Genomic DNA, 27,967 nt, shown 5'->3' with positions numbered 1-27,967 from the left:
CATCTGATGTATGTACAGCTCGTGTAATTGCTGTCTGAATTTTGCAACTGCTGCAATTTTCGTTCGGTACAATTTGGTGCCAATATCAAATCAATTTGATGCCACATTGTAGAGAAAATAATTGAATTGAATTAACATATCCATTGCCATACATCCACTGAAATACAAGGGTCAGATACATCAACTGAATTTACACTACAGAGCTTCATTAAAAAAATAACTCAATTACAATGAGAAACGTTGACAACATCCACAGGTGTTGCAGTTCTTGCTCTTCCTCTGTGCCTTAGCGTCATCTACAGCTTCTCCGCTTCCTCCGAAAGAGAAATTAAGAGTGCCCATTTTAACCCTCTGGGAAATGACATGCCCAAGGAGGAGAATTATCAGTACTTCAAAGTAGCAAGGAGGAGTAGAACCAATACTAACAAAAGAGAAAGGGCTTACCCATTGTTTTTATCCATTGCATTTTGCCACTATTAATTCAAGGGATTGTTTTATGTAGTAAAAGCATTGGATCTGATGTATGCAAGCATCTGCCACTACTCTATTTCATCTGTTGTGTTCCCTCCTAATAACAATTCTTTTCATGACTAAAGAAGATTACTTCTGTGCTTGAACAGATATATGTGCCCCGTCTAGAAAATTTTACACCACAACAATTCAGAATTTGTTTGTCGCATTAGGAAGGTGCCAAAAAGCTTGCTAGGTTATCCCTATCAAAAGGTTTCAAATAGTATTTAGAAAACATTCTCACTGGAAAGAAACATACCATACTGTTTTGATGACCGTGCAACGTTATCTGATTTCAGCAATGAACTGCAGCTTGCTAGGCTTCCGCATACCAATGTAATAAGGTTACTGGGGTGGTGCATACATGGAGAAGAAAGGATTCTAATCTACAAGTTCATGCACAATGGTGCCTTGGACCATCACATATTTGGTATGTATCACTATCATCCGATTTATTTTATAAGACATGCTTCTTTGTATTCCTCATGGGCATCATCTGAAGCTTCTCAATCTCAATCAACCCCACAAGATGTGTGGTTGGCAGCAGGAGACGAAGCAGTGGGAGCATGGAGACGCCTGTGGGAGCACTGGGCTTTATCTTTTCAACTGCAGATGCCACAACATGGGGAGGTGGGATGCTGTACCACTGGAGATACCAAGAGAGGAGCACAGCGTCCCTCTGAGCATCCGGCCATTTGCCTGTGCCCAAGTAACGGACAAAGTTGGCCTTGAGGTTCGGCAATTCCGAAAAGATGTTATCCACACGCTTTACGAGGGATTCCAAGAACGTGGCCTGTATTATGCCTCCACTTGAAATTCTGCCATCAACTAATGCTCCACTGTAGGCCAAGGCAACCTGCATATTCGAAAGGAAAAACATGATACACCGTTACCAAGAAATCCCGACTAATAGGTACAGGCAATCAGCAGAGACCAGAAATGACGATGATGTGAAACTAATAGCTATGGCATATGGTAAATTCGCCAGTTACCAGTACAGTGCCACAAACCAAGAGGGACCAAGTTTACAAATCCTAGCTAGCACTCGTGGCAATTCTGGCCTACACAGGGATCTCTATAACATATTGACATGAGCAATCTATGTGCAATTATGATGAAAAGGAGGAATATGTCTTTGTCTCACATGCCACGAAGATGGAAATTAACTGGTTATCCAGGCAGTGCCTGACACCCTAGTCTGGAAATGAAGCACAGTCGGTCAATACTCCAGGGGGCAATTTGGTCCGCCTCCTGGAAATTGATGCGGAAAACCCGGGCAACCACTCCATGTGAAGTTTTTTCATATGGCTGGCATTGCCAGGACAGATGTTGAAAGGTCGAACTTCTGCAGCATGCCTCCGCATGTGTCCTTTGCAACCAAACCCTCGAAACCACAGGACATCTTCTAGCAACCATGGCGGGAGGTGCTTTCTTGGATCCGATCAACGGCATGACCTCTTAACAGTTCGAGACCGGCCGTTGACCCAACCCCGGCGTCACTGAAGGGAGTATCCTCGATGCTCTGAAAGCAGTGAAACACTGCCATCTTCAACAGAGAGAGACACAGCAGGGGCAGACGGCCTCCAGGCGTCACTAACGGCAGAGCCTAGTGCTTAGGGGTATGGCTAGTGTTGTGGTTGTAATTTGTCTGCTTGTAGCAAAGGCAACCTCACCCTGATGGCCTACCACCATCCCCACCATTGTAAAAAAAAAAGAACATAACAGAACATGTAAAGCCAGTTTCTCTTACGGTGGCTGGACATATCTTGGAACAGTTTCCAGAACCCCAAAAATAACCAGCCTAACCTGGTAACAAAGAGGAACAAGTCATATACAGAATACTAAGTACAAACCTTCAAGCTGGAAGGGAAAAGAGAGTCGTAGAAAGGAAACTGCCCGATCTTGAGATGCTCCCACATCGACTCAACTATTGTGTAAAAACTGATATAGACCTGAAAATGAAATATAAAATATGACTAAATACACAGGAGACGATAAAGCATAAAAAGAGTCAAAAAAACTGGAGACATGTTACTGTAAGAAACCTGTAAAAGTGACGGCCTATCTTTGCTCATACATTCATACAGCACTTGAGAGCAAAAATCTTGAAAATTGCCATTAGATCTGCAATGGGAAGTTACATTACAAAATAGAACAAAGACAAACCGGCCAAGTTGAATGTATACAGAACCAGCTATGTGTTATTCACTGCATGTATAAATAAACAAGAAAAACATCAAACAGAATATAGCACTTGCCTGTCCTTCCATGATTCGCAACAGAGTTTTGCAAAAGCTATCAAGCTTGGATTGGCAGAGAATGTGCTTACTAGCTGATCAACTCTAAATGAACTATGACTTGCACGGTTTAGTTGAGTACTGCAGCTTGTAGATGGAGTGTCACAAACCTGAAAATCAATCGAATTACATGGCAATATATACTTGACCTGAAACATGTCAGAAGTGTAACAAAACATTAACCTCATGCATGGCCCGTGAAAGCAAAGATTGGCATCCAATTGGATCATCTGAGTAGGAGCACGATCCAACTTTTCGCTTTATATATAGAACTCCACCATTGAATGGATCAGGATCAGTCTTGTCTCCAGATCTCCACCATGGCTTGTCTATTTAAGTGGCATGAAATAAAAATATCATACAGATATTTTCTCAAAACTGTGAATTATTCAGAACAAGTTTGTACCTTCCGGTGTAATTTTTATCAGCTGAGGCCAATATCGAGGCCCACAAACTCGGACGTTCTTCAGCTGCAACATAATTAGCCATTTAGACTGCAATCCATGATCATATCGATTGTGTTCCTAATGAAGAAAAAACTAAAAGGGGTTCTGTTAAACAGTAGAAACCACAATTCTAATAAGCTGTGTCTGTATCTCCCAAATAATCCAAAGCTGATTAAGCAAGTCTGTGTGACAATAAAATGTCCTTTCTCATGTGCGCAGATCCAAGCAGGTTTACAACACAGCAGGGATTTGCACCCAATATTTGAGGTATTCGCACTATTACTATCATAGCTCCTCTTTTACTGGACATAATGACAGCAAATGAGTGCAATGAAGAGCAGCGAAATCAGGCATCACTACATATGGCGTGGGAACCACTATTAGATCAATGTGACATGCAAACAAGGGAATCATGAGTTGGGGGAAGATGCTCTCGGCAAAGTATCACAATTTATCAAATGGTCAAGATTAATATTTTGAAGAAAAAGACTAAAAATAAGTTGCTGCCTAACTACTAGTTAAGTTCTCACTACGAGATCTGGTTTAACTGTTTACCCTACGAAACTACTCAGAGAAGGAAGAATAAATCTAACCATGATACACTACTTTAGTTTGGAAGATTGAGCACAATGAAGTGCAGCTTGCGGTGTACATATGGTACCTACGCTCATAGGACCAGAAAGAGGGCAGGAGTGATCATCCAAGTATTGAAGCACTTTTACCTATGAACAGTAATAATCGTCTTGAAAGTACTAAGACAGTGTGAAGTAACAAATATCTACTGCCTAGCTATACCAGAAATAGAATGTTATTTATGATTGCCTCGCATGCATTTAGTTGCTTGACAGACCAGTAGGTTGGCTCCAACTTACTCCCTCCGTCCGGAAATACTTGTCGAAGAAATGCATAAAAACGGATGTATCTAAAACTAAAATACGTCTAGATACATCCATTCCTCCGACAAGTATTTCCGGACGGAGGGAGTATTAGTTATTACATATTACAACATGTGGTATGTTAAACGTTTTGCTTGTGTGAAACAGATATTTCTTATTCAGCATATCAGTCCAAGAAAAAATATTATTGGATTCAAAGATACATACCACTGAGCGTTCTGGCAGAAGACACGGTGTCACCTCACAGTAATTAGTCTCATCATAATACTCTGTTTCAGCAACTGTCACTTCAAGTGGGCAATACACCGGAAGTCCTGTATCAACATCTACTGTTTGAACCCGTCGAGGCTCTGTAGCTATAACATACAGGTGTCTGAAGGCCTATACAGCGCCATAAAAAGAACTTTAACTTGTTTGCCACAAGAGAAGAAACCATACTGCGACAAGCCCAGAACTCAGGAAGTAAAAGAGAAAATACCTGGAGATGGCAGCGATTGTCATTTGGTCCAGTAGGCAAACGTGGGTAAAGTGTGATCAATAGCGCAGCAATTGCACTGTTTGAAGTTGAAAATGAATGTGTGCCACCCCCAAGGAATAAGAACCCTATAGCCAAGCTTACCTACATCCCAGAAAAACCAAGTAAATCATCTGATGGATTTACCGATGTCCTCAGAAACCAAGCTATTATCATATGAAAATGGACATGAAATTTCTCGGTGATAAGCAGAATTTCTTATTTGTTTGTTAAAAATGATAATACGCTAACCATATGATATATCCATGTAGTTTGCAAACTTGAGCATTATCCAACCAGCTGTGGTAACCTCTACCAAAAACCTTGACCAGAATCAACACAATCGAATGAAATTTTTGTCTTCCGAAAAAATAACAAAATTACGACATTAAATTTGGACATTTGTTTTCCAAATCTTTATGCATCATTTTCTTAAGTGTAGAGTTTTAACAGGAAGCAGTATTCAGCGCATTTCTCATATGAATGTACCATCAGCAAGTGATTCTTTTTGACATGAAATGCAACCAAAATTCACTACTTAAGAGTCAAGAGTGAAATTTAGGATCCCAGAACCAGAGTGAATCCTGGCCCATGCCACCTCCTGCGAACTAGGCAAAGGCCAGCAGGTTGCCCCTTTAGACTTGTCAAATACTCCCTCCGTTCCTAAATAGTTGACTCAACTTTGTACTAACTTTGTAGTAAAGTTAGTACAAAGTTGAGTCATTTATTTTGGAACGGAGGGAGTACGTAATGAAGTAACATGTCAGCTCGTGGTCTTCCAGCCAGCATTTCAAAGAAAATATAGTTCATGACAACTAGTAACAATACTCACGGACATCTGCAGTCCATAATTCACTTGTCCTTCTGCAGAACTTCTTCCCCTAAGATAGCGCAGCAAGCGAAAAGTTTGTAAATGTCCAGACCCTGCCATTACCTTATAAAAGGAGGAATGCAAATCACCAATTGTAATCCTTCATAAAAAGTGCATGAGACAACAACTATGAGGATGTACCATTTCTACACAGAATCACAACACATGAGTTGTCACTTACCACAGATAGAGAGAGAGCAATAAGATGCAAGCAGAGCTCAAGAGTTCCACGATCGACATATTGCAGCAATCCCTTTGGCAATATACTTGGAGTTCGAACAGATACGTGTTTAATCTACGTAAGAAAAGATTAATTATACTACCAGAATACCATATGAGAATTAAGATTGAATAGGCATATATGTACCTCATTGAGAAAATTAACAGTGTATGAGTAGAGTAGTTCTTGGGCATCACCGTTTCTGCTGCCTGCATACTTCAGACCTGGATCCATTGACAACTAAAGTCTGCTAAGGCATATGGATATTTACTGTGGTATTCTGATGGTTAAACAACTTCATGAAACCAGCCATGCACAGGCAACTTCAGTGAATTTAAAATTCATTAGAAATGAAATCATTGTATTATTCGATATAATGCAGCAAGGGTGAAAGAGCCAATATATAGACCACATGAGGCACATAACCAAGACTCTAAATAAGACAGGAACTCGGTGAGTCAGCAGCTATCAGAGCTTCTGGGCTAGGTTCAGGAGGAGCAAATCCTAGCCACGGCAGCAAGGATGCAGACACATGAGTCATCATGTCAAGCGACGACAGTATGGCAGTGGCCAGAAAAGCAGAAACGTCAGGAGCACTGGCCAAAAAACACACTGGGAGAACAGGAGCAGACGATGACTTACTCATGTAGTGCAATCACAAATAGTGGAGACGTTAACTAGGAAGATAGTCATGTAGTGCAATCAGAAATAGTATGGACAGCTTCAGGGTAGTATTTAGGGTTTTGTACAGAATGCATTGAACCAAATGAAAAGGGACCCTGATAAGTGCCACACGTGTGGCACGAACACATGGCAACTCTGAACGTTTTTTATGGCAAGTTTAGTGACGCGAGGATGGCAACTTTAGTTGTAAAAAACATCAGGGCCAGAGTGCTTCGTGCCACACTTGTGTCACTTATCATTTGGGATGAAAAGAAGATAGTCATGTAGTGCAATCAGAAATAGTGAAGACATTAACTAGTTAGGTTTATTGAGCCTATAATCAACATATACGGAACAATTTAACTAAGGCTGCATTTGGCATTCCGGTGGATAATACCATTTGCCCTACCACCTTTTGCTAGTTTTAGCGTTTATTTCACCCCCTTTTGCCTACTTCTATGGCTAACTTTCTACAGCAAATTCTAAAATAATCAGGACACGACACAATTCAGCAACCCCAAACTGAGCCTAGCAAATGGCATTCTGAACCAGTAGAATATGTTGGTCATGGTCAACCAGCAGTCATGGGCTCATCGCAAGGCATTACTGGACTAGCAAGTCACTGTAACTACCAGTACAGTAATATTAGCAGGGATATGGTATAAAGGAGCTATAATCAACACATAAGGATGTGCTCGAACACAAGCAATCGTTCAGCTAAGCAAATGGCATTCTGAACCAACAGGATGTGCTCGAACACAAGCAGTCGTGGCACAATGACCACCAGCTAGCAAGGCTATTACTGCACAAGCAGGTCACTGTAACCAACTAGCCATCAATACAGTAACATTAGCAGGATATGGTAAAAAGATTCAAAAACAAACACTGGTTACCCACCAATTGCAATGCATGCTCCTGTCACAATATTAACGTAAGCTTGAAAAAGGGCTTCAGCATCAAATTCATCACAATCAATAGCCTCTTCACTCATACTGAAAACACCACCTTTAATAGTTTCAGGAATTTGAGATCCAATCCAATCTATAGAAGGTTGTATTCTGCAAAACAACATCATTATCTAGCTTGTGCTACCATTTACTGCTAGTATGTTAACATTTATCATAAAATCATATTGAGCCTTCAGATCGAATTAGTAACATTACCTGCTCCACAATATTAAATTCCGGGCTATAATGCGAAGCATAACAAAATCAGGTCTCACGTATTGCAAATCGAAGTAAGTATCGGGAATACTGAGTCTAGCAGCAATTTCTTCTGACTCTGCCTGTAAAATATGAACATGGCAATACAAACCAAGTATGTTGTTGGTAAGATGGGATGAAGGGACTCAAATGACTACGAAACAAACCTTCAGAAATATTAGGGCTAGAGCAATTATTGCTCCAGGTGCAGTAACATCAACATTTATCTGTGATCCATCCATCATCTGTACAAATGAGAACATAACAGTACAAATGAATGCACAGTTTAGGTATAACCGGTGGAATGTGTCCATAACACAATGAATAGAAGATGACCTGTCCAGTGTTTCCGCTTTGATCATCTGCGGCTATTGTTGCATTTAGGAATCTTTCCTGGGAATATTAACAACAATAAGTAATTCATCAGCCAAATTTAAGTGTTTTACGAAGTGAAAAAAGACGCAGATCAAACAAAAAAAAATTGACTAACAAATATGGCAGTAGTATCTTTTAGAAGTAGCTTTTCAGTTAGGCCAAAGAGACACTAAATTAAATTAATAAATAAACAAATAAGCAGACAACTTCCTTCAGTGCTAGTGCCATAAAAGGTATAGAAGAACAATTCTGTACATGTTGGACACGGTGATAAAGAAGGTAAAGATAACGGAGAAACAATAGTAATGGGATCTACAGCCATGTGTGACAGGGTTTGACCAGATTTTAGTGGCTCCATGTAGTCAAGACCTACTGGAGCGTCCAATGCCACTTCCATCACCAAACTGGGTAGTTTATATAAAGAACTTGATATCTAAATATACCAGTATTCTGCCAAATACTCCTAAACAATAATATTTTTGCCTTTCACTTTGTGAGATTAAATTTGGTACATGCGTGGGCGCTTGAGTTTACGGTTTACCCTCTGTGCATCTTCAAAAAACTTAAAAAGTTCATAGATATGCATCATGTTACAATATGAGCACCTACATATACCTTGCACAGAAAAACACAAAAAAAGTCCAACTTACTTTTTGAACAGTGTGACTGCAACCAGTCTTCTTTCTACATGAAATTTTGATCATATTTTTGCACGAAGTTTGAAGCTCCACAAGTTTTCACATGATGCATTTTTTTAGAATATTTCAAGATGCAAGTACCTAAACCCTAAACTTAAGCACCTACCCTTGCATGTACATTTGCTTTTCCCTTGCTCAAAACAGCATGAAAACTAGACTCTTGCCAACACAAGTTTGAGAAGGAACTTGCTGAGTCAGTACAACTGTACGAGGCAGTTGAAAACTGGGTCTAGCAAATCAATTCAGCCATGTGTCAATTATGAAAAGGTGTTTACTTATACCCACTTCGATTGGTTATCAGAAGGTGCCATTTTGTACCTGCTTTCTCATTTCATCCTATATGTGTGAACATCTGATATCACAAAATTAAAAAGTCAAATATTTGCAGCTATTAACATGTGTCAATTATGTGCTGTGAACAAGACCATGCACATAAACAAATTAATCATCAATCACTGTGGAGTAAGACACATCAAGAAAGAAGCACTTTAAGGGGCTCTTGAAACACCAAATATAGAAGAGTACAGAGCTACAACAAAATCTTACATGGTAGACTTCTTTACTGCCAATGTATTCAAAAAGTCGATCCAGAAAAGTGTCCATGAATCCAAATGCATCACTTCCACGACCTTGGGAGAGAAAAAACTGTTATTTCTGCCGGGATGCCAGTTCAAGGTACACAACATGTACTTTTGTCATAAAATGCAGTTCACCTAAGGCAACAAATCCTAATGCAGAGCCTGCAGCAACAGCATACCCTTCCCTTTCTAGCACATTATCACCACCACTCCTTCGGCCAATCTCACCCTGCAGGAAACTCATTAGCGCAGGCAATACAAGACCTTGTAACAGTAAAAGAAACTCGACAACAAAAAAAGAATCTGTACTTAATAGACATGCGACAAATTACCAGAAGTATCTTCATGGTTAATGCATGTGCTGAACCTTCATATAGAAGTCCAATTCCCATTACTGCTGCTGACTGGATCAATAGAAAATGGTGCGAGTATAAGGACAAATGGATATGTAATATCACATGCTAGCAGTCATGTAAAGTTAGCTCAAGTAGCGCATTTTAGAAAATGGCCCAATACAAAAGGATTACTACAACAAAGACTGAGTAAAGTTATATCATGAATCTCTATGCAACAAAACCACAGACAGGACCAGACTAACAAAAATTGTCTGTCCATACTGTTAAGCTCATTATAATGTATAAACAACCAAACTTGTACACAGTTTCTGACGATATGTTATAATCAGCATACATATTCAGTACCAAACATTTTAACACATAATTCTTAAACTAGAAGTTGAATAACAAGAAGGCATTACCGATCAGTGTTACCTGCAGAAGTGTTGGTAGTTCCAACTCTGGTGTGGAAGATGGATGGCGAGAGGGAACATGGAAGTAGAGCATCTGAAAAGTTACCATAAACCATATCAATGTAAATCATTTTGAGTTAACGATACGGCAACATATCAGATTATCCCAGAATTCAAATGACTATACAGTAACAATAGCAGGTCAGACCTGAAATTTTGACTAACGAAGTAAACACGATACAACCAAAATAACTTAGAAAGCAACAGGACCAAGCTATGAGCTCCTTCCCCTATCCTGTGCTGTGGTGGCCATGCCCAGTTCTTTTCAGCTTCTAGGGGGCTTTTGGTGAAAAGGAGCCGAAGCCCACATGAACTCGATTTGGACCAGTTTCTCAGGCCAGCCAAGCACAAGCCCTTCACATTGGAATTCACCAACCGAGTGAAGGAATTGATGGGCTTATTTTCAACAGGGACAAGGGTGGCTCATTTCCAATGTGAAGGAATTGGTGGGCTTGGCTGGCCTGAGAAACTGGTCCAAATAGTGATCTTTTGGGCTTCGGCTCTTTTTCACCCAAAAGCCCCCCTAGAAGCTGAGCAGAACTAGGCCTAAATTGTCCCTAGGTGTGTCCCCGTCAACATCCTTCTAACTACACACCAAACAAGCAAACAAGAACATTCTTGATGGAGAAATGAACATCAAATTCCCCACATCAACCCAGATCAGAAGCATATAATATCTCCCAATAAAGTGGCATCTAGTACCTTCGAAATTGCAGGGTGCATTGTTCCCCTATGAGATGTTGCCAAACCAAGTAACAAACCAAGTGTAGTTATATCATGCTCCTGCAATGAGATATTAGATAAAATTATGCCATACTCCTAAAAACAAAGACTTGAAATTTGGCAGAAAATAATATCATAGACCAGTTTTCTCTTAACACGTCAAGAATAGAAGTGCTTCCTCAAAATAACAACTGATCAAGAAAATGAAGGTGCCAAGTGGTATGACATGTTTCAAGGGGGGAATGGATACATTAACACAAAAATAAGTAAATATAATTATCTTCTTGATGAACTGGACAATCAAAGAACAAGAATGAGTCAAGCTAATTATCTTCTTGATGGGCTAAAAAACCTGGGAGAGATATCGATAAGCATCAGTCATTGTTAAAACTCGTAGATGCTCATGCAGACCGAATGCTAGAAGCAGACCAGCATGAGTAAAATTTGGTTCAGAAGGTCTATTGTATTGTATCCAGGTTCTCAGCATTTTCTCCTGAAAAACACAAGAAAATAAGATTGAATCATAACTATAGAAAACAAAACAAAGAAGCAAAAAATATTTGATCGAGTCTGCAAAAAGTGTGCAGTATTTTTTTTCAAATAGGAGAAAATTTGCAGTTTTTGCTACAGCTGGATAATCACTCTGTGGGTGCTAGTTTACCTGAAAAGGAGCAAGCCTCAGGCCAGCAGCTACACCATTATGAAACTCAGCCCAAGAATTGAATTCTGAGACACTTCTGGTGCTTAGGTCAAGATTAACCTACATAAAATTGTAAAACATAGAACAAACACAAGTGAGAATTAGGAGGCTAGATAAAGCAATGTTGTAGAAAGCTGCGTGATTTGTCCCAACTGTTGTAGGACTTGCTATTCATCATTCCACACATATAATCCATATTCCAAATTTGAGGTGAGGTAGAAGTATTAAATCTCTTCAAACTGTGAAGTGTATTATGTATATATAATAAACTTGGCACGTTTGTACCATCTAGTCCAGGGTTGGCCCAAAAAGTCATTTATTACTGTATATATATTCAGTAGCTAGGAGCAAGTACAATAAGGTAATGTAAGCAGGCTGTAAGGATTAAAGTATCATATATTTGCTGAGTTGGATGAGAGAGAAGAGGAGAGCAAAGGGAAGCGGGTTGTAGATTAACAGCCAGCTGCAGCACACGCTCCAAGAACCATTGTGAGTGTAAGGTGGGCCATGCATTAATAATTAGTATTTCTTACTAACTAGCTACTATACATGTTGGCTATTAGGTTGGCTATAGGTGATGTGACAACTCCATATAGCCAGCTGTTGGCTACCCTATTAAACATGCTCTAATGGAATCAGAAACAAGTGATCATTTCTTCTCTTTACTTACTTACTTACGAAACCTTTTATCCCAAACAAGTTGGGGTAGGCTAGATATGAAACCCTTTCACGAGGACTTCCCAGGAGGTCACCCATCCTAGTACTACTCTCGCCCAAATGGGTTTCATACCCAAAAGACTGGCTAGTTTTTACGTTGGCTCGCCAAGCCTATCACAACCCTTAGATATGAAACCCTTTCACGAGGACTTCCTAGGAGGTCACCCATCCTAGTACTATTCTCGCTCAAATGGGTTTCATACCTATGGGACTGGCTAGTTTTTACGTTGGCTCGCCAAGCCTATCACAACCCTCCTCCTTTACCCGGGCTTGGGACCGGCTATGCCTAGAAGACATAGGCGGAGTTATCATTTCTTCTCTTTCTCTAACACAATATTTTTCAAGGAACAAAACAAGTTGATTATAGACTATAGCACAGTATTAATAGTAAGTGACATTAACAGCGACATTGAATTTATTTATAGGATGGTGTACTGCTATGATGCTATGAAGTGAGATCAACACTGCAGTTAGCAAAATCTACAACAATAAACAAAACAAACTGAAATTGAAAAAGAAACGGAGATATTACTGTTGCGTTCTGCTGTGCAGGCAACCGACCAGCCAAAATAATCTTTGGAAAAACTAGAGCCTGCAGGGAAAGCAAATGGTACCATAACAGGAGGACAACGTGAGTACCAGGAGTGCTAAAATGTTGAATAAAATACAAGTACCAACAATCCTAGATATAATGACACACTGGTATGAACTCGTACCTCTGTCAACAAAGTGTAAGTTGTAGCCAAAGTAAAAGCACCACGTCCAAATGGTAAAGCTGTTGTCCTTTGTGCAAAATTCCATAGTTGTTGCTGAAATACAGGAAAGAACATTGCAACAAGGACATTTATAACCAGTGATATCCAGAAAGGCACGCATATACCCTCATAAAAAAGGCTGATTTTGTGTTTTTCTCTTGTGATATACAGTACTTAAAAACAATGAAACAATGTGATAAAGGAAAGAAAGGTGTACATAGGGAAGTATCAAGGGAATGGAAGAAAGCTGCAGCAGCAATCGGAGCACAATTCAGAACATTCGAAGTTCAGCTGTGACGCAGTTGTCGTTAGGTGAACAATAGTTCAATATGATAATACATTATTCATGTAGCTAACATGTATACTGGAAGGTAGATCCATAACATCCTGAAGCCATTCGCTAGATCAGAGGATGCAATTTGATGTTGGTCCCTTCCCCCCCAAAAGCGCCATATACAATAATATTAAGACTATTCAAAAGAGTAACTGTCACAGCCCACATTCTACATCTGATTCTGATTTTATGATAGCCTAATTTAGTCGAGTACAATGGGCTAAAAGTGTGTGCTATCTAATCATGACTCATGAGCAAACAGCAAGAAAGAGAATACCTGTTGTAGGTCCTGATCGGAGGCAGTAGGGTTAGTGGATGTTTGTATGGCCACAGGTCTTGCTGAGCATAAGAGACATCTAACCTAGTTGAAACAATATGACAGAATAAGAAAAGGATGTATGACTATATAAAAGGCACTACCAAAGATTGAAGCAGGCTAATACTCCCTCCATAAACAAATATAAGAGCGTTTAGATCACTAAAGTAGTGATCTAAACGCTCTTATATTTGTTTACAGAGGGAGTACATCTTAGACAAGCCAGGTAATGTTCTTGTTGTGAAAATATATAAGCCATAGAACAAAATGTAAAGCAACAGACATATCATTGACAAGAAAATCACCTATGGATCAAAAAGTTATGGTGGACGCTGGCTATTTAAAAAATAGGACCTCAACAAGTCCCGAACGTTCGGAATTTAAGCATGTCATCCCGAACGTATTTTGATGATAACTTTAGTTGCTGCGAGGTGGCAACTTTAGTTGTTAACACATGGCAACTTTGTTCCAGTTTGATTTTTTATCAGAAAATTGCCATGTTTGTCAACATCGCCTTAACTAAAGTTGCCATGAAAAGAGTTCGGATTGGCATGCTTAAAAATCGAACATTCGGGATTTATCTATTCCGAAAAAATATTATTCGCAATTACCCCAACATCTTAACAGACAGATCTGATACAGTCCATGACAAGTGTTGAGCAAGTCCGAACAACAGATATAAAAACTCTGACTGCTTTTATGTTGCACACCTTTTCAACAGGTTCAACCAGCCTTTTATAAGCTTTAATTCAGTAACAAGGAAAACCCTAGAGATGAGCAGATCCATGTTCAATTCAGGTTCAGATGCACCCAATGTAGAAAATGTTAAGTGCAAAAAAAAAAATTAAAGATCACATTGTACTGACTGTACAAAAAGACACCTCTTTTGTAGTAATATATAAGTCATCTTTTCTCCTTTTTTATACATTGCACATATGATCATGCTTGTGCACAAATGTCTGCATGAACACATATTCTAATCTGTGCAGAACATTTGTGCATTTAACAAAAATGCAAAAGATTCATCGGTGTAGAACATGTATACTGTGCATCTGCAACCAAGTGCGCAAAAATATTTATCATACTGCACTGTAGGAAAAAAGACAAAAATCATAAACATTGTTTGACATATAAGTCAACTTCTTATCCTTTTGTACAGTGGACACGTATTTTGCATATGTTGCACATAAGATCACATTTTTGCACGTGCACATCTTCTAATGTGTCAACGTCACAAACCAAAAATGGACCATGTGAAACTGAGTTCGTAAAATCTGATCTTAATAACTGTAGGTGGGCTAACATGTAAAAACACTTAAATTTTAATACATGATGAAACAAATACTTTGCTCAATAGTAAGAACAAACTCCTGGTACAGAAAAACTGAACAAACCTCATTTAAACGCAGATCACGGCCATATCGTAGTTGTGTTGTCGAGGTGAAGATGTGTTCCATGCCATCCTCAACAGATCTATAGACAGCATCAGTATCCTCAGAATTCAAAACCTCTGATGTAGGGACGTCAGATGAAGTTGGTACAGTTACAGGTTGTAAATGCAGCATATATGGGACTGAAATTGATGTCAAATTATCGTTGTTCCCAAACCCAGTTTCTTTCCTTGCTGAACCCATCTTTGCTGTAGCTAGATCTTCCCTGCCCACAAGAACATAAGCAGGTGCAGGCCAGTCATCTGGAGGAGACTCACGGCATTTGTCCAGTGCCTGTAACATGAAACCGTATATTAAAAGAAACCCCATAGCAGCATATAACAAATGGCAAAGATAGCATACACACATGGCGGAGAACAAGAGATACGCCAATCGGTAGCAAGTCCAATTGCTGACGCCCAAACTTTTCAGCAACCATAGCCAGAACAGCAAGTTCCTCGGTATTTCTCGCTGAACCATTGGCAACTTCACAGTATACACCAGATGAGAGATTACTCCCTTGCCTTTCTGCTCCCAGTAACAAACTATAAAACGACACCACTTTCCTACCCCAGCTCACAGCAGAGACTTTCTGTTTGCACATTAGAGCAGGAATGTCATCCAAATTCGACAAATGACAACCATGATGCAGACAGTTTTCAAACCAACGAAACAGACAAGGTGGAGTTTTCAAAGCAGTAGCAGAAGCTAGGGAATGGAAGTCCACCAAATTGTGGGGAAAGTCCCTGCAATAATAATCTACATAGCTGCTTTCGCCCAGGGATGAAGCAACCCTACATAACAAAGAGGCAAGACATCCTAGATCCCTGCAAAGACAAACCGCAAACCCAACATAAGTTAAAAGAGTCGTAGAGAGTACTGCAATATACTCCCTCCGTTCCTAAATATTTGTCTTTCTAGAGATAACAAGTGACTACATACGGAGCAAAATGAGTGAATCTACATTCTAAAATATGTCTATGTACATCCGTATGTGATAGTCCATTTGAAACTCTAAAAAGACAAATATTTAGGAACAGAGGGAGTACTCCCTCCGTCCCATAATATAAGAACGTTTTTGACACTAGTGTAGTGTTAAAAACGTTCTTATATTTTGGGACAGAGGGAGTACATTATAACAACACAGCACTGACATATATGTAAAGAAGTCTCAAGTCATTCAAGATCACACTGAATCTCGACACATTAATCTAAGGAAATTAGCATCACCAGTGCCCAGAAACCTAAGAAAATTACTCACTAGAGAGTAGCTAAGTTTTGAGAATATTTGGAAAGAGGTTTATACAATTGTAACTGCAGCTAGAACAGACTCACAGAGATGGTTTGATCTCATTTACATAGTAATTGACATACGAAGCTGGGCACTTCAGAAATAACTACCATGGATTACTGTTGTTACAGAATCAACTCGCACAGGTCAACATACTATAAACTACTAATACCATATCTAGGAGTTTACACATGAAGATTTTTCTTTTTTCCTCATAATTGTATTGACTAAATTATTAGCTTCGGGGAGAACAAGGAACATAAAGAACCATAATTGTACTCTATATGAATTTGATTTGTCAGACTATAAGAATGAAATACATTATGCATGGAATAAAAGATATGGCTAAACATTTACAGTCTCAATAGATATGTATACCAAAACAAGCATCAACATGGTTGACATTTAGATAGGTAATATTAATAGCCCGTTTAAGAAAAAAAGAATAAACAGGACTTACTGTTTCCGCAATACATTCAGCTTCAGGTTCTCATATAGGGCATGCAATGTGTCTAAAGTTTCTCTCATAAGCCCAATATAGAATGCCGCATCTGAACTATGTTCATCTTGGAGGAAGGAATGAAAGCCTATGCTGCTAGTACCATATGACATGGGCAAAAATGATGTGCCCGAGATTGGAGATCTTTTGCAGTACTGAGCATGGTATTTGCTGTCGATCAAAAAGTCCCAAGCAGTACTAGACGATGTCGATGATTTAGTTGGCAAAGTTCGTTCGTATTTTGCGCAAGCTTTTGATATTTCATAGCTAAAAGATTCCCACTCTGAATCCACATGAGAGCTCGAACACAGGCAAGCAGGATCATTATCACCCCAGAGAAGAGAAACAAAATGACTGTAAAAGCACATCTGCAGGCCCTCTGCCATAGCAGTTATGCAGTCACTAACCAAAGAAGATGAAGGATATTTGCGTAATGAACATCTGAGCATCTGCAGAAAGAAAATATATAAAATAAACCATAAGATCAACTGAATAGTAATAACAAACCCATACAAAATCAGAAACAACAGTGAGAGGAACATCACAATTAATCGAAACACATGAATTTGGTTTTAGCTATCCCTTTGTACGTTGCAGTAACTTAACTGATATTATTGTAGCAGTTCACATAGCAGCTGATGAACTGCAGAAAAATCAAAAATGCAAACTGGAAATCAAAATATCTGGTGGACTAGAAGAAAGTGGCCACGCGAGACACAGCTTATGCTGGAAACATGAGTACCCTGACAGTAGGCTTAAAAGCCTCTAAAGGGTCAGAACTGCAATCCTAATTATTATAATAAACGATTAAGTATGAAGGCAGCATTGACAGGGAGCTACTCCCACCCCAACCCAGCCACCAATCAAGCACCGACAGGCATCATAGCAACCTCCCCCCCCCCCCCCCCCCCCGCCCTGTAACCTCCTGCCACAACTGGCTCTGTTAAAGGCTTTCATGGCAGGCGAACTTTACTTGCCGGCAACCGCGTGACTTGGCTTTGGCTTTGGGTCCACCACATTCCTACAACCTCTGTCGAACGATGTAGATGATGATGATTTGCAGATGCCAAAGCGCAAGGAATGTAGCTGCCGACCACTGTGCAGAGGAAAGACTGGCCAACATGACGCTCAGGCGGCTGAAAGCGACAGGTCCAGCTCTGAGGACCACCACACGGCTGGGTGCAACACAGTTGGGTGCCCAGCGCACCAAACTACCCATTGGGTCCATCCGCCCATGACTGGCCGCGACCCTGCTTTCCATCCAGGCACCATGGGACACTCATGTATGGGCCAAAGCCGCAAGAGGCTTCTCTGCCATGCACTTTCTCCCCGCAAGGAACCTAAAAAGCACGGACACGGGGATGGAAAGACAGGGATACGCGTACAGGGGGGACACGGAATACGGCATTTTTCAAAAACAGCCATTCAGGGATACGGTGAGTATTTATAAAATAAATAAGAAATATACAGAGTCAAAACAGAAAAAACAATGAGAAACTGCTGGGTCTGGATCCCACAGAGGATATTTGGAACTACGAACACCAGGGACCAGGCTGTCCTTTGATCTCACCCACGGACGGGTGGCCCCGGGGTGGCGCTCCCTGATGCCATGCTCTCTAGAAACAAGTAGAAATCATTCAAGCGAGCACAACATGGGGAAGCAATTAGCAGCCTCTCAATTGAAGGAAATCATGTCGCAAAGATGAAGAGGCTGAGGAGAGGCTGCTGGCCTTGGAGTTACCTGCTCGAGCGTGGTTGACGGTCGAGTCCAGGCGGCGGCGGCGGCGGCGCGTTCGCTGCTGGTTAGGAGGGTCGTTCGTTATGTGGCGTGCGTGCGTACAAGGGTTTGTATTGGGCCGAGGCTATTATTGGGCCTCCCGTATCCCAGCCGTATCCATGCTTTTTCTAAAAAAAAAATTGGAAATCATGGGATACTGCGGGATACATGTATCCCGGCGTATCCTGGCGTGTCGCCCTGGCGTGTCGCCGTATCCCGCCGTACTAGGACAGCAAATCGGCAGATTCTGCCGTATCCATGCTTTGTAGCAAGGAACAACTTGGGAAACTCTAAGCATCAGCCAGCTTGTAATGTATATTTGCCATTGACACCATGAAAGGTGTCGCGACTTGCTCGGCCTGTGGGTTAATGAGTTCCCGATGTTAAGCTTCATGCACTAGCCAACGCAACCAAAAGTCCAAACTAATGGAAAGGGCTAGGTGATCCACATATACACTTTAACACCCCATCTCACATGTGACGCAGGAAGTCAACACCTAAATAGACTCGGAGGTATGGCTTAAAAGGCCTATACATGGATATAGAGGGGGCAACAACAATTTTTGGATAAATTGCGAAATCCAAGACTTAAACTCATCTTAGGTCCTGATTCCATGTTAAGCTTCATGCACTAGCCAACGCAACCAAAAGTCCTAACTGATGGAAAGGGCTACACAATCCACATATACACTTCCACACCCCTTTCACGTGTCACACCGGAAGTCAACACATGAATAGACTCAAAGGTATGACTACGTGTAACAACAAATTTTGGATAAATTATGAAAGGCAGGACTTGAACTCAAGACCTTAGGCTCTAATACCATGTTAAGCTTCATGCACTAGCTAATGCAACCAAAAGTCCGAACTAATGGAAAGGGCAAGGGAATCCACATATACACTTCAACATCCCTTTCACGTGTGACGCTGGAAGTCAACACGTGAATAGACTCAGAGGTATAGCTCAAGAGGCCTATACGTGGACACAAAGGGGGAAACACAATTTTTAGATAAATTGCAAAAGCCAAGACTTGAACTCAAGACCTTAGGCCCTAATACCATGTTAAGCTTCATGCAATAGCCAACTTAACCAAAAGTTCGAATTAATGGACAGGGCTAGGCAAACATATACACTTCAACAGCCAACGTGCTGCAACAGCTCACAACACACGGCATCACGATGAGTGTAATATGTACACAACAAACGGTCCTATTTTGTCACACTTCAAGTGACAATCTCATTCCACCAAAGGGATCTCGAAGCTCCTTGGCAATGCATCTGGCCTCCACACTAACTTCGACAAGAGCCTGGCTAAACCCACCAATTGCGACGTTGACAAGATAGAGGAGATCACTCGCTTCTTTGAGCGCCAGATTGTTGGTTTCCAACTCAAGTACCTAGGAGCTCCCATGTCGGCATGTTGGATGTCCTCTTCCAGCAAGGCCTTGTTGACTGCATAGCGAACAAGCTGCCCACCTGAAGGTATCGTGCCTTGCACTACTGAAATCAGCTCTCTCAACCATCCCAGTCCACTAGTTGCTACTTGCTAAGTCTTCACCCTAGAGAAACTTCGAGCAGATTGAATAGGATCAACAGAGGATAGCTGTGGGCATTGTCATGTCAACTGGAGCAAGATATGCAGCAATCCATCTATCCATCTCAGGGGACTTGGCATCCACAATCTACCATGGATGGGGCTTGCACTACAGTTTGTTGGCTATGTCTGAATCATATCGACGATATACCATGATGCCTAAGTGTAGGCGCAAGAAATGAAGTGGCAACAGCAATCGAGATCTTGGGCTAAGGACACCCACGGTGCTATAGGCATGGCGACCATGATGCAGTATGTCATGCTTTGGCAAATGGTTTATGTGGTTCAGCTTATGGGTCCTGACACCCTTCACTGGTGATGGAGCGTGTATAGTACCAAACACATAGCATCAGTATTTCACTATTTCTCCATTGTATAATATACAGCGCAACCATACAGAAATCTAAATATCATGCACATCACACCTAAAGATCTTGCGTGGAAGCTAGCAAGCTTCTACCAGAAGCAAGATTACCAAAATGATTTACTAAATAAACTGAAAATACATGCTGAAATAACAAATAAAGGAACATAAGAAATCCAAAAGCTCTGCAGAACATATAACCAACACACGGCTAAAGATCGATAAGCTTCTAAATAATATTAATTGCACAGTAAAAGAAAAGGAGAACTAGCATAGTGCTAGACAAATATGTGTTTGGAAAACCAAATGAATAATTTTGGCTTCAAATACAGAGGGGAGGGGTACATGGACAACCTACCAGGCCATTGCTGCATGTTACATTTACACGACCTTCAACAGCATCTGCTATGCTTGTGATCTTCACACTAGAGTACAATTTTTTAACCTCGGAATTTAGCTCATAATTTGAGAAGACACCCTTTCCAAATTCAGTAGGAAGACTGTAGCTGCAGAGGCACTGCTTTCCAGACTGCACTTCACATATAACAGGGGTAAGAATTACTTCTGATATACGAACTGCTGCTGGATGACAAGATCTGAAAAAGCAATGCAACCTAACAAGAACAAATATGCTTAAAATTACATCTTGAAAAGAGACTTGAGGGAGAGTGACGTTGTGGAAGTCCTAGCATTGTCCTTTTTCATTAAAGTTTATGACCATGATACATTTACACTGGAAGTATTTTATTTGTCAGACAAGCCAACAAAAGGTATTATGTTCGATAACCAAGCAATGAGGCTTGGTCACTTTCATAATCTCTTGCCTACTGAGTAAAATTTCAACATTCACCTCAGACCGGAAGGTCCAAAAGTCAAGTGTGTGAATGACGAATGTTAAACAATAACATCAATAGTCCCAGCTAGGCATCATTCACGGTAGGAGGATAAAAACAGAAGAAAGTTGACTTTATAATCATATCCATGTGATTAAAAAAAGAAGTGCAATGCTTGCAGTGTGATCACAGAAAATATATACATATATAGAAAATTATTAAAAAAACATACATAAAGAAGTAGATCATTCTCAGGAGTCAGAATTAGGATGTCTGTAAAGGGAAGGAGTCCAACCCGTGCCCTGCAAGGTACAAATCAGTAATATTAATACTAGTCGATTGAGGATCCAAAACCATGTGCTAAAATCTACCTTGGGCGAGTTACGACAACTGGTGCAGCAGCAAATGCAGGAATGTTCCAACTCATAATATCGCCAAATGCTTCTTTATTAGACTCATCTGCTTGAATCCTTACAGCAAGTAATGTTTTTTGTTCATGAAGTAAAAAACAAATTATTGGCATCCCATCAATATCAGTTGCCAAGAACACCTGGTAAGAACAACTGAAGTCAATTTCAAGTAATAACAAAACAAAAGATGCTGCTACTGCAAATATCACAAAGTAGAACATAGGAGAAAAAGGAAACTGCGGAGATAGAGATAAACCATGAGCTAAACAGGTTTGATGTCTCTTATTCTCTTAAATTAAATTTATAAAGCATGCAACAAACACCAAGGAAAATGGGCGGCCTATTCATCCAACTGATCTAAGTGGTCATAAATAACTACACACTAAGAAAGGAAAGGTTAAAATTACTATACAAGAATTGCAGAAACATAATACAGCAGAACCATTTACATGCTATATTAAAAACACGATGTTGATAAAATATAACGAAATCCTTAATAGTTATAATGCAATAACATAAAGTCAAACAGTACATAATAGAAGTGACCACAATAAATAATATTGACATGCTTAATTGCAAAAAAAAAAAAAAACTAAAGCCTTTTGGGTGTGAGAAAATTTGTACCGTAACTACAGTTGAGTAAATATTTGCTCAGCAGAAACAGAACTAAGTCATGTGTCATATGAGCTCGTATAATGGCAGGAAGGGGATAGAGGATATAGTGAACACTAGAGGAAGCAGATAAAGATGAAATAATTAAGTAATATCCTTACTTAATACACATCTACAATTAGTTAATCCAAAACTAGGATGTATAAACATTCAAAAAAGAAAAGAGAACTGTCGTTTTCAATCATATTATATTTCATGTCCAGATCTTCTTCTCAATTTGGTACGTTGAATCATGTTGCAAGATAGGTACGCTATGTGCACTAATTTGGTATATACCAAGATGATCACTACAGCCTACAGGTACCCCTTTTAGATCAATGCTCTTAACAGCACCAAAAAGGATATATATAACTCAACTACTTAATCACGCAGAAAATAAATAAAATAACATGCCTGGAAATTACACCAGCACTTAAGAAAAATGGGTAATTTCTGAGCTCTGATAAGGCAGATCTTTTCAAAGCAAGGTCAGCATACAGGAAAGAATAAAAGGAGAAAAAAGATGAAAAATGTGCTATAGATAGAAAGCATGACACAAATGGATTTTTTTAAACATATAATTAGAATGGAGCAACCTTACTAGCAGCAGACTGGGAGCATTTTCCCTGCCATATCTTACGAAATGCAAACTTATCCTGGGAAATATCACGGGGAATTGATAACATCGCATTATCATCCATTGCTTCCTGGTAAGTTGCACCATCAACTTGCCAAACAGAATGCCGAAATTTTCCTGCACAAGAAAACATAAATGCATATCCGGCCATAAAAAGACGGAAAAGTACAGCTCAAGAAGCCTAAAACACTACCTTTATGATATGATGCCATTAGAGGTATTCTATCACTAGTCCATATAGTCTTTTCATCAAAATCTTTCATCATACTTAATCTGCTCCTTTCTTCAAAATATGTGGCCTGAAAGTGGTTGATCGATTACATAACGAAAAAGCATTGGCGGTAAAAAAATGATCATACTCTTATTGATGACAATTATGAAAAGCCATCCAGCCAATAATCTATGGATCAGGTAGCAAATTTCTACGGTCTGCACATGCCCTGATGTGATAGGCAGCAATTCCCTGCTAAAATGCTATCCCATGAGTAACTATGTCCACCCTTGTATTTTTCACATAATGGTAGTTACCAACTAATCCCTTTTCTCAAGGGAGAGAAATCAATCCCTTGACAATCCACCAAGTGTACATGAAGTATAAGGAAAAGTAAGTTCATAAATATACCTGAGGCACTTCAAGTGGATGTTTCAAAATGAGATGAGAAGAAATAATGGTCCCATCAGATTTATTGGCCGACTCCGGCGTTTGGGCTTGGCATGCAACATTGTAGTTCAACCCAAATTCCTTGTTAGGACGAGTTAAATCCCGTGCATTTAGCAGTGAACTAGAGGATGATACCATGCGGCCTCCATCAGAAGATTTCTGAAGTAGAATACCGAATGGAAGAGACCATATTGATGAAACAGCATATGGCAGTGGAATACTAACAACCTCGCCTGCAACACAAAATGTTTATACTATAAGCACGAGAGTATTAAACAGTTCAGTGCTATGCCATTCAGCGTTATAGTAAAACAAGATAGTCTCACCAGTTACATCATATATAGATAAAGTATCAACTTGAAGAACGCACAGAAGGGCATCACTGAGTGCCTCCATACGACACCAGCAGGCCTACATTTCAGGTTAGGATGCGAAAATGAGCACCTATTGTAAGCAGCATGATTACAATTCAATTTCCATCGTCCATCATTAATTAAAAGTGGTGTGGAATAGAACTTAATTGATGAGTATCTCCTTCTTTAGTAGACAGTTTAACATTGGAAAAAAATTGAGATCCAGAAGAAAAGTTGAATATATAAGTATGCTGGTAATAAAAAAAACGGATGAAGTACATTGGAGGGGACATTGCATTGAGAACCACATCCAGCAGAGGGTTTGAGTGTCAGTCATTGCCAGTTCAGCTTTGTTATTTCTAATTCGGACAAGAAATAAACAACTACTACCTCCGAAAAACGTCTTATAATTTGGGACAGAGGAAGTATATGCGAAAATTCTAGGAAGACTGTAATTTGTTAAACAAGGAAGACAACAAAATCAACGTACCATTATGACTGTATTTGGAGAAGCGTATCTTTTGTGAACTCGAGAACCAGTACTCCATATAATCCTACAAGACAGGAGAGACATAAACAGGTCTTACTGACTGTAAAAGAATCTAACATATACAAAATGTAAGACCAATTAGAGTATAACAAGTTTAAGTAAGTTTGGCATCCATTTAATGCAATTGGAGCAACATGAAAGCTCTTTTGATGGGTTTTCATCTAGTTAACTAGAAACAAGCAGATGAAATCCCTTTGGTATGGAGGAGATGCAAGCACATATAGCAGTCTTTTGCTAGGATAGGCAAGGTTCATGCCACGCTTTTCGAAGAAATCCATCACTGTGCACACAAGCTCTTAGTGCTTGATTAACAAGTGCGAAAAAATGATTTGGTGTTGGGAACAGGAAATTAGCCTGCTGGTGTGGAGACTTTTTAACCTCCCACCAACCTGAACTCAAATCCTGAGAAAGACCGACACCAGTGCCATGACCTTGTTTGGTGAATGCGGGAGCTCCCGGTCAGTTTAAAAACAAAATGATTTGGTGTTCTCAAAGAAGCCATGATAGAAAATGAAAAGCAAAGCCGTGGGGCTACGACTACCTAAACAGATTATGTAGCAAAGTAGTGACTGGAGCTCAGCAATGGTTTCCCGATGTTCCTTAAGACATACTAATTCTTCATTTCCAACTTTCCAACAGGATGTGCAGTCACGGGACAGAGTATGGGAGGGGGGGCGTACCGGTTGCCGCGTATGAAGAGCTCGTGGTCGCCGTCGGCGACGGAGGAGGAGGCGGCCTCGTCCTCGGGGTCAGGGGCGGGGGAGGCGGCGACAGAGGGGTCGAAGAGGAAGTAGTCGTAGTCCTGCAGCGGCCGCGCCTCGGGGCCCCCGCCGTCGGCCTCCTCGGCGGCGAGCCCGTGCGGGCGGAACTCCCGCAGCACCGTGAGCTGCCGCGACCCGATTGCTAGCGCCATCTCCCTCTCCGGCGGCAGCATCGAGGAGGAGAGTGGGGAGGCAAAATGTGGTGTCGTCTCGCCTGGTGAGGGGAAACCGAGCTCCGTCGTCGCGCTCGCCGGGGGCCTTCCAAATTATTTGCCGCGGTGAAGGAGGAAACTGAGGAACCCTAGTGGGGGGAACGAAAATTTTCTTTCAGAGACAAAGTGGGAGGAACGGAATGTGGGGTATTGAGTTGGGCTTAGGCCCATTTTCCTAGTGGGCTGAAACGTGGTATAGCGCACTTTCCTTCCAACGAGAATACGGGTGCTACCGTGCAAAAAAAGTTACAATTTAAATAAAAACAACTACGAGAATATACAAGTTTTTTTTGCGAGGAAAATATACAAGTTATATGTCTACAATCTCACGAATAGTGTTCGAAAATTCAACATCAAATTCAATTTATGCATAAATAAAAATACAAATTTGGCGTGAATAAAAAAGACAAACCACAATAGACAAAATTTCAAACAGTGTTCATAATTTATGAGATTTGAGTTTCGTCGTCGCGCTCGCCGGGGGCCTACAAAATTAGTCCATTTAAATTTATTTGTGAAACTTCCCATGAACTTTTTTTGAACTGGGTCACAAAATTGATGGGTTGTTGTGGGCTCATCCATGCAATTAGGCACTCTTCATCAATCTAGGGCCTGTTTGCAACTGCTCCGCTCCACGAAAATGAGTTTTACTCCACCAAATTCTCTTTGAAGCAGTTTCACACAGGAGTTGCAGCTCCACTAAAGAGAATTTTTGGTTTCCAGTTAACTCCAGCTTCAAGAATGGGAATCTGGTGGAAAGGATCTATTTGACTAGCTGGCGCGTGAAGAAATAAAGGGTATCTATTTACTGGTGGCACGGGTGGGTAATTTTCCCCCGACTCTAGTTTCTAAACTTTTTTGAAGCATCCCCCGAAGAGCTTCACAAAAAACAGGGAATTGGACCCCAAATTCTAATTTGTTTTTTGCGAAGCGGCATATTATGAAGTTATCCCGTTTGGCTTGTGTTTTCAAAAGCGGAGCTGAATTTTAAGAAACAAAGCAGGCCCAAACAGTGAAATGACAAGTGGTCCTTGTAAATTATTTTAACAAATCCCTAAAAACATGTTTAAACAGACGGCCCTCCATTGAATTTTACACTCGAAGACCTGTATGTTCTCCCTTTTATGCGGTATATGCTTTTATCATGGTAATTAAAAGAGCTTGAAATATATGTATCTGTGTACATGATCTCTTGTAGTGAGGCCGAGCACCCATGACTTCAGGGCCTTCCAAATTATTTGCCGTGACGAAGGAGGGAACTGAGGAACCCTAGTGGGGGAAACGAAAGTTTTCTTTTCGAGACAAAGTGGGGGGAATGAAATGTGGAGTACTGAGCTGGGCCTAGGCCCATTATCCTAGTGGGCTGAAACGTGGTATAGCGCACTTTCCTTTCAACGAGAATATGGGTGCTACTGTGCAAACAAAGTTACAATTTAAATAAAAACAATTTCAAGAATAGACAAGTTATATGTGTCTACAATCTCACGTATAGTGTTCGAAAAATCAACATAAATTTAAATTTATGCATAAATAAAAATACAAATTTGGCGTGAATACAAAAAAGACAAAGCACAAAAGACAAAAATTCAAACAGTATTCACGAATTATGAGATTTTGAGCTCCGTCGTCGCGCTCACCGGGGGCCTACAAAATTAGTCCATTCAAATTTATTTGTGGAACTTCCCATGAATTTTTTTGAACTGGGTCAAAAATTTGATGGGTTGCTATGGGCTTATCCATGCAGTTAGGCACTCTTCATCACTCTAAAAGATGTACGGTGATCTGACAAGTGGTCCCTATAAATTCTTTTAATAAACCCCTTAAAACATGTTTAACCAGAAGGCCCTCCATTGATTTTTACACTCGAAGAACTGTATGTTCTCCCTTTTATGTGGTTGTAACTTTGTGTATCTCTATATTTAAGGGTTGATTTTGTATATCTCTATATTTGGTGTAGACAGTAGTTATTTCGCTTTGATCTTGTTTCCTTTTTGTTTGGTTACTGAAATATTGGCGTTTCCTCTCAAAAAAAGAAAATGCTATCATGTTTTTTTTGTCATCTTTTACATTTTTTGCTGTGAGCTCATCTAGGCAAGATTTTACACGCACTCATGTTGGCACAGTGACGTAGGCCTACATTTTCTGCTGATTCACAAGGATTCCACTCGTCATGCGTTTACTACCCAAAGGTTGACACCATAATATCATACGGATGACAAGAAAATGCTACCATGACCTATTCACCTATACAAGTTTTTGATTGTTCAGCAACATGATTACATGACCAGCAATAAAACTCTTTTTCTCGGGACATTTTCTC

The 27,967-nt window shown here is 40.2% G+C and overlaps 1 protein-coding gene across 7 annotated transcripts; it reads right to left on the bottom strand.

Annotated features, from left to right (window-relative positions):
• Positions 1–121: 121 nt before the first annotated feature.
• On the bottom strand, positions 122–25,750 carry LOC123129112 (anaphase-promoting complex subunit 1). Of its 7 annotated transcripts, none has more exons than XR_006463607.1 (38): positions 25,355–25,749; positions 24,615–24,678; positions 24,098–24,182; positions 23,733–24,004; positions 23,304–23,409; positions 23,070–23,227; positions 21,784–21,962; positions 21,645–21,714; positions 20,938–21,108; positions 16,805–17,292; positions 15,421–15,880; positions 15,018–15,347; positions 13,585–13,668; positions 12,935–13,027; positions 12,751–12,810; positions 11,463–11,561; positions 11,154–11,294; positions 10,781–10,861; positions 10,041–10,112; positions 9,603–9,674; positions 9,406–9,499; positions 9,239–9,321; positions 7,956–8,012; positions 7,787–7,864; positions 7,581–7,702; positions 7,315–7,475; positions 5,902–5,978; positions 5,716–5,829; positions 5,496–5,597; positions 4,628–4,768; positions 4,357–4,530; positions 3,214–3,277; positions 2,991–3,136; positions 2,769–2,917; positions 2,556–2,634; positions 2,364–2,462; positions 445–1,366; positions 122–351 (listed from the first exon to the last, which is right to left on the bottom strand). XR_006463607.1 is itself a non-coding variant. In XM_044549281.1 (37 exons), exons 1-37 carry the CDS (start codon positions 25,606–25,608, stop codon positions 968–970), a joined length of 5,478 nt encoding a protein of 1,825 aa, XP_044405216.1. In that variant the 5' UTR covers positions 25,609–25,749; the 3' UTR covers positions 122–967. The 7 variants fall into 7 exon arrangements, 2 of the variants coding, with proteins under 2 accessions (XP_044405216.1, XP_044405239.1); XR_006463608.1 differs by having other exon boundaries at positions 122–635; positions 770–1,366; XR_006463606.1 differs by having other exon boundaries at positions 770–1,366.
• Between the last annotated feature and the right edge of the window lie 2,217 nt (positions 25,751–27,967).

The sequence above is a fragment of the Triticum aestivum genome, chromosome 1B, assembly GCF_018294505.1.
Source record: "Triticum aestivum cultivar Chinese Spring chromosome 1B, IWGSC CS RefSeq v2.1, whole genome shotgun sequence".
NCBI classification, from domain to species: domain Eukaryota; kingdom Viridiplantae; phylum Streptophyta; class Magnoliopsida; order Poales; family Poaceae; genus Triticum; species Triticum aestivum.
This window is presented reverse-complemented; position numbering and strand designations above follow the sequence as displayed.